This window comes from Microtus ochrogaster, chromosome 5, assembly GCF_000317375.1.
Source record: "Microtus ochrogaster isolate Prairie Vole_2 chromosome 5, MicOch1.0, whole genome shotgun sequence".
Taxonomy (NCBI): Eukaryota; Metazoa; Chordata; class Mammalia; order Rodentia; family Cricetidae; genus Microtus; species Microtus ochrogaster.
Window position 1 is genome coordinate 47,854,674 of NC_022012.1, and position 9,803 is coordinate 47,864,476.

At 35.1% G+C, this 9,803-nt stretch overlaps 1 protein-coding gene across 2 annotated transcripts in view; it reads left to right on the forward strand.

Moving 5' to 3' along the window:
• LOC101980770 (protein NPAT) overlaps positions 1-9,803 on the forward strand; it is a 34,468-nt gene that overhangs the window by 9,447 nt on the left and 15,218 nt on the right. For both annotated transcript variants that reach the window (XM_013346297.2, XM_005347356.2), the window contains exons 5-12: positions 1,004-1,044; positions 1,621-1,845; positions 2,844-2,925; positions 4,432-4,519; positions 5,159-5,250; positions 5,331-5,418; positions 8,011-8,107; positions 9,508-9,636. In XM_013346297.2, the coding sequence (XP_013201751.1) occupies positions 1,004-1,044; positions 1,621-1,845; positions 2,844-2,925; positions 4,432-4,519; positions 5,159-5,250; positions 5,331-5,418; positions 8,011-8,107; positions 9,508-9,636 (842 nt within the window). The remainder of the gene's footprint in view (positions 1-1,003; positions 1,045-1,620; positions 1,846-2,843; positions 2,926-4,431; positions 4,520-5,158; positions 5,251-5,330; positions 5,419-8,010; positions 8,108-9,507; positions 9,637-9,803) is intronic.

The following is a 9,803-nucleotide window of genomic DNA, read 5'->3' on the forward strand; positions in this document are numbered from 1 at the left end:
TAGACCAGGCTGGTCTCGAACTCACAGAGATCCGCCTGCCTCTGCCTCCTGAGTGCTGGGATTAAAGGCGTGCGCCACCATCGCCTGGCTAGTTTTGAGGGTTTTTTGGTGGGGAGAGGAGCAGTTGTTTTGGTAAGCTATTACATAAGATTTCTTTTACACAGGTTCAGGTTTTCTCCAAGGTTTTATGTATTAAAAATCTTTATTCAGTTTAAGTTTTGTGGGTCTTGTTGATAAAAATTGACAAATTTCATGGGATAAGAACACGGTCCTTATGAGTGTTTACCCAATGTTAGTGAGTAATTAAAATTCACAGTATAAGAATTACTTTCGGTGCCTGGTGAGATGACTCAGCAATTACGAGCACTGATTGCTCTTCCAGAGGTCTTGAGTTCAGTTCCACATGGTGGTGGTTCACAACCATAACGTAATGGGATATGATGCCCTCTTCTGGCATGCAAGTGTACATGCAGATACAGCACTCATACATAAAATGAATACAGCTAAAAAATATAAAAATAATTACTGTCTACTATGAACTTTTATGTTTACTTTTCTACGTATATGGAGGATCAATATAATTTCATAGTCATAAATGTGACAGCAAGAGGTCTTGAACTGAGATTATAAAGTATTGATGTATATGAATCAGGATTTCTTTATAGGAAAGTCTCATGGCACAAAATTGAATTGAGAATGACTATTTATATGTGGCTTGCTTAAATATATCAAGTTCCTAAAGTCAGATCAAACTATACCTTGATATCATAGCATTCCAGTGCATAATTATCAATTTGAATAGAAGTTTAATCACCAAAATTATGTTGTATGGGTGTTTATATGTTTCTGGTTTTCTTCTAAAACAAATCACATGTAGACTCTTTATCTTAGGGCAATCACCCTTTAACTCGTAATTTACATTATCTCTAGCCATAACTAAGCCAGGATATATATCATCTAAAACACAATACTTAAAGAATAACTACTTTGTTTTATTTGTTAGGAACATGCAAAGTTCTCCAGGGTTTGCCGCTCATCAGAGAGGTTGGTATTTAACTTTAAGCAATCACACTCTTTCTCATGATCGTTTTAACTAACAGCACATTTGTGCTAGATCTATACTTTTTTAATTGCTTTTTTTTAAGTACAATCATTAGACATTTTCATGTATCATAGTTGAGGGGACTTGAGGTATAGGTAACTGGTAGTGCATACACAAGGTCCTGAGGTTGATCCCTAGCAATTTAAAACAATTAAAACCATATATGTATGCACATACGTAAATATACATTTTCGTGTGTGTATATTCATATAAAATATATTCTAGTTTTACTAGCTGACTGTTAAGTACTAGCATTCTTAATCCATAATTTTTAATATCTTAAATTTGGGGAAACATCAATATGAATTATTGAAGAACAGGTGTAGTTTGGGATTTGTGAAGTACAATGTATTTATTTTAGTTTGTTTTACATGAAGTTGTTGCATAAAGCTATATTATGTTTTCAAGGCTGTCTTTTAGTCTATATAGTGTATAGGCCATACAATATATAGAATCTTGGTCAGATTCTGAAATGCCTCTTGATAATGAGTTAATTTTGTAATGCCCATGTGTTTCAGCCCGAACAAGAAACGGAATTGCAGAAATCAAGCGACAGAGGTGGCTTGCATCTCAGGCAGCTCCCGTCAATTCAGAGTTACTCGTTTTACCTTATGGTTCAGGACAATTTACCACTTCTTCTTTGGTAGCCACACAAGCTGTTAAACCAACTGGTCAAATTTCAACTCCAATGAGATCAAATATTGTAGTAGTCAACCAGTCACAGTCACAAAATACTGTAACTAGTAAGTTTAAGTTTTATTCTTTAAGTTCTGTACAATGTCTTCCATTTATAATACATAATCATGACCCAAGAGAGAGATGAGAGAACTTATAAAAGGAGCAGACTTCAAGTAGTTCAGCAGCAAGAATGTAACTATGAAACAGCATAAAAATTGGCTCACCTGTAATCTCAGCACTAAGGGTGATCAGAAAGTCAAGATTATCCTCTGCTATGTGCCTTCAAATAAAAAAATCTTGACTTAAAATCTGGGAGTCATCTTGGCTACAGTTCTTCCCTATTCTAATCAAACTGAAGTCCATCCTTGAATTCATCTAATTCTTAATTTGGGGTAATAATAAGAAAGACCTGATTGTGTTTTTAAACAATATACATTATATTTTACCAGTCTGTCCTCCTGGAACGTCTTCCCAATATATGACCGTCTTTATGTGTTGACTGTTTTGTATATTTCCAACTGAGTATTGAAGCTAGATATAAAGTTAGAAATGAAGTTCTAATATAATTCTTGTTATATACATACTTATACAGAATAGTAAGAAGTGGGAAGCTAGTTAATATGTGCTTTGAGATTTGAATTCAGAACTCATGTCTCTGTTCTAAGGAGGAGTTTTATTACTGCCCTTTAAGATTACACTGGAGAGTCAGAGACAAGCAGATCAGTCGGGCAACACACGGAAACCCTGTCCAAAAAAAAAAAAAACCAAAAAGACTGTTCATTTGTCTTTCTTCAAATCCTGTTCTACACTAGGAGCATTCAGCTGATACTTCTTTTATACTTATTTTCTTTTTTATATTTCTTTTGTATTAAGTGTAAAACCTTAAAGGTATAGGTACTGTATTGCATAGCTCTTATTATCTTGTACCATGCCTTGCTCATAGTGTTACTCAGTGAATGTTTACTGGACTTTAGTATAGAATAATAATTAGTCTCTAATGTTTCTGATGTCATTACAAGTTTATGTGTGTTTCTTTGACTTATTGTGTTTTCTTAAAATACAGCTGCAGAGTCTTTAAATATCATACCTGGTCCTCAGGAAAGGAAAACTAATACCAGTTTAATGTCTCCTGGTAGGCGTAAAAGGTAATTACTTCTTATACTTGCTTGACATGTTGCCCCAAGCCATTTAAGATGGACAAAATAGAGTTTAGTGAATATTTACATTGTGAGTAAAGTAAAAAGACTAGATTAAGTTCTTGGGACTATTATTCATTCCATAAATGGCTTTTCCAGTATTCTGACTTCACTGAATTCGAGTTGTGTTTTAATCAACGGTGTATCTTACTGTTCACTCACTTTCTGTAGTGATGTGCAGAGTAATGTGTGTCTTTCAGATGATCTTTCTCATTTATAGTGTTCTCTTAAATGAATGTAAGTAGTGTTAGTTTTATGGTCCACAAGAACACATGAAGTTGAATCATACCAGCATGTTTTAAGGTGTCTTTTCCAGAAAAAAATTTTCTTGTTCGACTTCAGCTTGTATTTCTTAAAAACAAAATATGAGAGATCAGAGTGGTGTTTTTGTTTGTGTGATTGCTTTTTTTTTCCCTTGGAGTTTTGTTTTGGTTTTAGACAGGGTTTCTCTGTGTAGCACTGGCTGTTCTAGAACTCACTCTGTAGACCAGGCTGGCTTTGAACTCACAGAAATCCACCTAATTCTGAAACTCAAGTGGTGGGATTAAAGGTGTGTACTGCCGCTGGCCAGGGCAAGAGATCAGAGCTCTAATTTTTTTAATGACTTTATTTATTTTTAATTTATGTGCTCTAGTATTTTGCCTGCATGTATGTCTATGAAGGTTTCAGATCCCCTGGAACTGGAATTACAGACAGTTGTGAGCAACCATGTGGATATTTTTTAATAGCTAGTGTGTTTCTAACCACTGATCCATTTCTCCAGCCCCTATAAGTGATTTTTATCTATTTGATCATCTGTCAACCAGTAGGTTTGGGGTTTTTGGTTTTTTGATTTTTTTTTTTTATTTTATTTTAGTTTTGGTTTTTGGTTTTAATTAAGAGTTTTCACTGTGAGCACTCTCTAATTTAAGACTTGACTATTACAAGCTTCCTTTAATTAAAAGTCTCCTTTATTACAAGCCTTCTGATTTAACTGCATAAAATAGTAAAATATTTTCAGAAACTGACCATTTTATTATAAAAGTTCATGAATAATTAACTTTTTCTATAAACCTAATACAGCTGATCTCATTCTATCATAAGGTAGGTAATGGAGCTGGGTTTGTAGCTCAGTGGTAGAACATGTGATTAGCATGTGTGAGCCCTAGGTTAAATCTCCAGCAGTACCAAAGGAAGAGGAGGATAAAAGTAACAAGAGTTCATAGACTTGAGACCACATAGCTAATTTTGTTTAAGTTTTGTTTTTGTTTGTTTGTTTGTTTGTTTGTTTTCATCTTTGTAGTTTGTCGTTGTTTATTAGAGCTCGAGTCCACTACATTTGAATCTATGTCTGGTAATGCTTTCTCTGTTCTTCTAACTTTGTTTTTATGGGAAGAAAAAAATATGAACTCAAGATGTATATATGTGGTCTGTTAAATATAATAGTAAAAGATAAGCTCTTAAAATGTATTTCAGTGAATCACAAAGGAAGAGTTTCACATCGTCTGGACCTCATTCTTCAATAAGGAATTTACAAGATCCAAATGCATTTGCAGTGGAAAAAGTAAGTGACCTTCCCAAAGTTTGCAGCTTGAAATAGTCTGAAATTTAAAAACACTGATGTATATCTAAATAGTTATGTGTGCTTATGAACTTTGGTATGAATCTGAGAACAGAATTGCATATTGAATAGAGAATTGTAACTGTAAAGTTATACTTAGAGAACACACACATGCCAAATGCACCAAGTAAAAATTCTTTGTGATTACCGGATTCTTTGATTTAATTGAGCATTTTACCAGGATCAGATAATGAAAGGCATTGTGTGACAAAATAATGTGTAGAACTGTGTTTTAGATGTACTAAAGGCCAAGGTGGGGAAAGATCTGTGACTACACTTCTGAATTGCAAAACATTGTTCAGGACGAAATGTAGAGGGAGGCATCAGAACTTGGATTTCTACTTGCATTTATCATAACTGTCTACTGCTGTTTTTTGTGACATTTTTGCCTTTTCATTATTTATTTAGAGATAAGGTCTTGTTATGCTGTTCAGATTGAACTCAAACTCCCGACTCTAATTTTAATCCTACCTCAGTCTCCCAAGTTGCTGGGATGAAAAAGCATTGGCTTTGGTTTGATTTGGTTTTCAATGATATAATATTTTTTCCTAGCCTTTTACTAGTCTTGATTTTCTTTTTCAGCAAATGGTTATTGAAAATGCAAGAGAGAAGATATTAAGCAACAAATCTCTTCAAGAAAAGCTAGCAGAAAACATAAATAAGTTTTTAACTAGGTGAGCTATATGATTCAAAGCTCTGGTTATTTTTGCTCAATCACCCAACTGCACTAATCCTTTTCCTTTCTGTGTTGCAGTGATAATAGTATTGCTCAAGTACCTAAGCAAACGGACAACAACCCTACTGAGCCAGAAGCTTCAATTGATGAACTCTTAGTGCTTCCGGTATGTGTAGGTGTGTGTGCGTGTGTGTATGTGTGTATGTGTATAGGAATATGAGTGGGTGAGAGAGTTTTGGAGGATTGTACAGTTAGAACTAAATGTTATCTTGGTTTTATTTTAAAATCATTGCCAAATATTATATGTATAAAATCTAACTTATAATAATTAAAATAAAATTTTTATTGCATATGTAATCTGTTTCTGAATATATTTGAGCAGTGAACACATTTCAAAGACTCACTTATTTAAATAGTAAAAATGGTAAGAATTTTTTCTAATGCTTCTAATAGCTAATCTGCTTTATCGATACCAGTGTAGCTTTATTATACCTGTAAAAAATTATTCATGGATTTTTTAGTATTTAGTACTTGCAAATTCACTACATTGGTATCTTTGTATTTGATGAACAGCAGCACTCTGTCTTGTCTTTTCTATACATTGCTAGGAACTGAGAAGTAATTTAAAGATTACTGAAATAGTATATTAAATATGACTTTCATTCATCATGTACTTTCTAACAAACTGATCCTAAATGTAGCATTTCTCAATCCTAATTCCAGTTTTCTTCCCTAATATTTTTGTCATGTTTGAGTCTTGTGTTGGTGATGTAGAATTCTCACTGTTGTTTAATGAACTTTCACTTCCAACACCTGAGGGATTTTCCCCTCTTGCTGAACTGTTTGTGGTATGTTGGTAATATTCATAATTTCGTAGCTGCTTCTTTCTGAGTTGAAGATCTCATTTATTTTCTCTATAAAATCACTGATTAGCTTAATTTGTGTCATATAATTCATCTAGTTTGTAGCATCTTTGTATATTCAGTAATTGAGAAGTTGGTTATCTCTTGCTGGTAGCATCTTTGTTGGTTTTATGTGTCTGTTCATACTTTTAAGGCTTCCATCTCTAGTACCTCTCAAAGGGAGCAACCATACTATGACAGCAACAACACCAAATCAAACACAATACCAAAAAAAAAATCCACCTCAACTAAAGCCAGCTCATACATCATAAAGACCATAGAACAGAAATGGACAAAACTAATGTGGTGTGTTACAAAGTTAAAAATTAGTAAAGACAAATGTGACAATAATAAGCTAGTGGAATGAAGACTAGAGCAAAGGAGAGAAGGAAAGGTTAAATAAAAGAATGGGAAAGAAAGTTATTAAAAAGGAGAAGAAAGAACTGTGATTTAAAAAAAAAAATCAAGCCAGCCCTGGTGGCACATGCCTTTATTCCCAGCACCCAGGAAGCAGAGGTAGGAGGATCTCTGTGTTCAAGGTCAGGCTGGTTTAAACATTGAGTTCCAGGACAAGATAGTCAAAATACTACTGAAAGTATTATTTAAAAAGGAAGCAGAAGGATGTGGAGGTGAATTATTGTAGCAACTTCTTTAAGGGTAGTATACAATTTAATCTGTGGGATAGAAGTACAGAGTGGGAGTCTCTTCGGAGACTTCTGTTTCCTATGATTTAGGCTAGTCCTAATCCATACTGGATAAATGTCTTAAACTAATAGAGCTGTCTTTACTTCAGTAGCTTCCCTCAGTCTGTAGGCTAAATTTTCCCACTTCATCAGTTCATATACCCTACGGTGGAGTCTTTGGAGTCAGGGAAGCAAACCGCACTAAGATCATACTTTGAAAACAATAGACATTAAATATTCTGCCAATGTGACCATGGACGTGAAGTAATTTGCTGAAGCTTCAGGCTTCTTAGTTCTTACCCAGTGAACTGCATAGCAGAATGGTTGTTTCTAGACAACCCACTGTCTTCAGGCAACAGTCTCTGAGCTATCAGGTGATGATGGGCTTGCCTAGCCACAGAGAAGGGGACTATTGCCAGTTATATTTTTCGATGCTCAGACCGAACTCTTTCTTTCCCTCATTTCCATATCTGTCTTCTTTATCACTACATCTCCTTCCCTGAGCTGTTTGACCCTGGGTATGTGGGAAGTTGATTCTAGGTTCCCTGACTTCTGAACATCCCTTGTTTTCAGATCTCAGGTTGTCTCATCTTATTAGAATCCCTCTCAAGATTGTGTCCACTTACAGCCCTCCAAGACAGGGCAGGCAACAAAATGGGCCCCTTCTCCACTGCTATTCTGCAACAGTGAGGATTCACTATCTCAGCAACACTCCCAATAGCATTTGAGGATGTTGAGAACTGGGGTTTTGTCTTGTGGGTATATAAGACTGCCAATCTCTCTTTCACCCTACCACATGGCTTTCTCTTTGAGTGAGGCTGTGCTTTTCCCTTTCCCAGTCACCACTGGAGCATGTGCTTCCTAATTCCTGTATACTGTATCACCATCTGTCCATTCACACCTTACAGCTATCCTGTTACCCTGTTGTCCTTCCACCCATTCTTTTCAAGATAGAGTCTGATCCTTCTGGTCCTCACTCTTCTCATCGACTACAGTTTCTAATCCACGAGCCCAGAAGTCTTATTTTCTTTTAAATAGGCCTGTTGTTCAAATCAAAAGGATTTTCTTGTAGGGAAATTCTCATATATAAAGATAACAATAACATGAGTAATAATCTCTGGTATTAAAGCTATATTAATTCTACTTGTTCATGACTTTATTTTTACTTTGCAGAGTGAAATCCACATGTCTGAAGAAGCAATACAAGATATATTGGAACAAACAGAATCAGACCCAGCATTTCAGGCTCTCTTTGATCTCTTTGACTATGGTAAATACACCATTTACTATACCAAGTAGACAAAATTTTCTCCACTATCTTGAATAACCTAGCACAGAATAAAGTAACATCACCTAGGGCTTTTGAAAACTTCCTGTTTCTTTACAGCAAGTAATGTATGGAGATGCAAGAGTATACCTTTATGTTTACTTAGGAAAGTTCAATTATAAAAACAGAGAATTGGGTTTTTGGTTTTATTTGGTTTTGTATTTTTACCAGTCAACATGAGGTATGCTGACTCTATTCTAATAGAGGTAAATATAATTGAGAGATCCTAAAAGAATGTGAAGTATTCAGCATTAAAGTCAGAACAGCCATCGTATCAGCATTCTCTATGAACTTGTTACCTGTGCAGATTCTTGAACCTTCCAGAAGCTCTTAATAAATGTTTATCAAAGCCGGGCGGTGGTGGCGCACGCCTTTAATCCCAGCACTCGGGAGGCAGAGGCAGGCGGATCTCTGTGAGTTCGAGGCCAGCCTGGTCTACAAGAGCTAGTTCCAGGACAGGCTCTAAAGCTACAGAGAAACCCTGTCTCAAAAAACCAAATAAATAAATAAATAAATAAATAAATAAATAAATAAGTGTTTAACATTTAGAGCCACTGTTTGGGATGGAGAGATGGCTCGTGATCTGCTTTTCTAGAGGTCCTAAATTAAACTCCCAGCAACCACATGGTGGTTCACAGCCATCTTTAGTGGGATCTGATGCCCTCTTCTGGCATAAAGTCATATATACAGATAGAGCACTCATGTTAAACAAACAAACAAAAATCTTTAAAATACAAAAAAAGAGCCACTAGTTGAGCTGGACAGTGGTGGTGTATGCCTTTAATCCCAGCACTCCAAAGGCAAGGCAGGTAGATCTCTGAGTGTGAGGCCAGCCTGGTCTACAGAGTGAGTTCTAGGACAGCCAGGACTGTTACATAGGGAAAATTTGTCTCAAAACAAACAAACCAAGCAGTTGTAGTCAGGTGTCATGACATGTGCCCATTGTCTCCGTATTCAAAAGGCTGAGAGGCAAGAGGATTGCTTGAACCAAAGACTTCAAAAGCAGCCTAAGGCAGCATAGAAAAAAAAAATAATGAAAATTTGGTGAGAAAAGCTTTGAATTCATATTTGTAAGTGGCGTATAAAGCAGCATGTTAACAATCTTAAGGGTATGGCTATAATAATCTTTAGGGATTCAGAGGTAGGGATAGGAAAATCAGGAGTTCAGAGTCAGCTTTGGCTAAATAATAAGTTCAAGGTCAGCCTGAGCTACCTGAGACCCTGTCTCAAAATAGAAAAAAGTATGACTGAAATAAAACTTTGAATAATTTATTTAAGAATGGCAGTATTCGTGCTTTTTGTAGTATGGTCACTTAATTATTTCTCTATTCTCTTTTTAACAGGTAAAACAAAGAATAATAAAAATATATCACAAAGTGTTTGTAGTCAACATATGGAAACTAATCCTAATATAGTCTTAACTGAAGAAACTAATCTAACAATTAAAAGTTCTTTTGAAACAGAAGAATCTGGTAAGATTTTTTTGTTTGTTAATGATCAACTAAAATGTTAAAATTATTTCAAAATTCAAAAGCAGTACTATTTAAATTAGAAGTTATTCAAATTACTACGTAGTTCAGTTTTATGCTTATAATTCCCTGTCCAAATCCTTTGATTAAAAGATTTTTTTTTTTTTTTT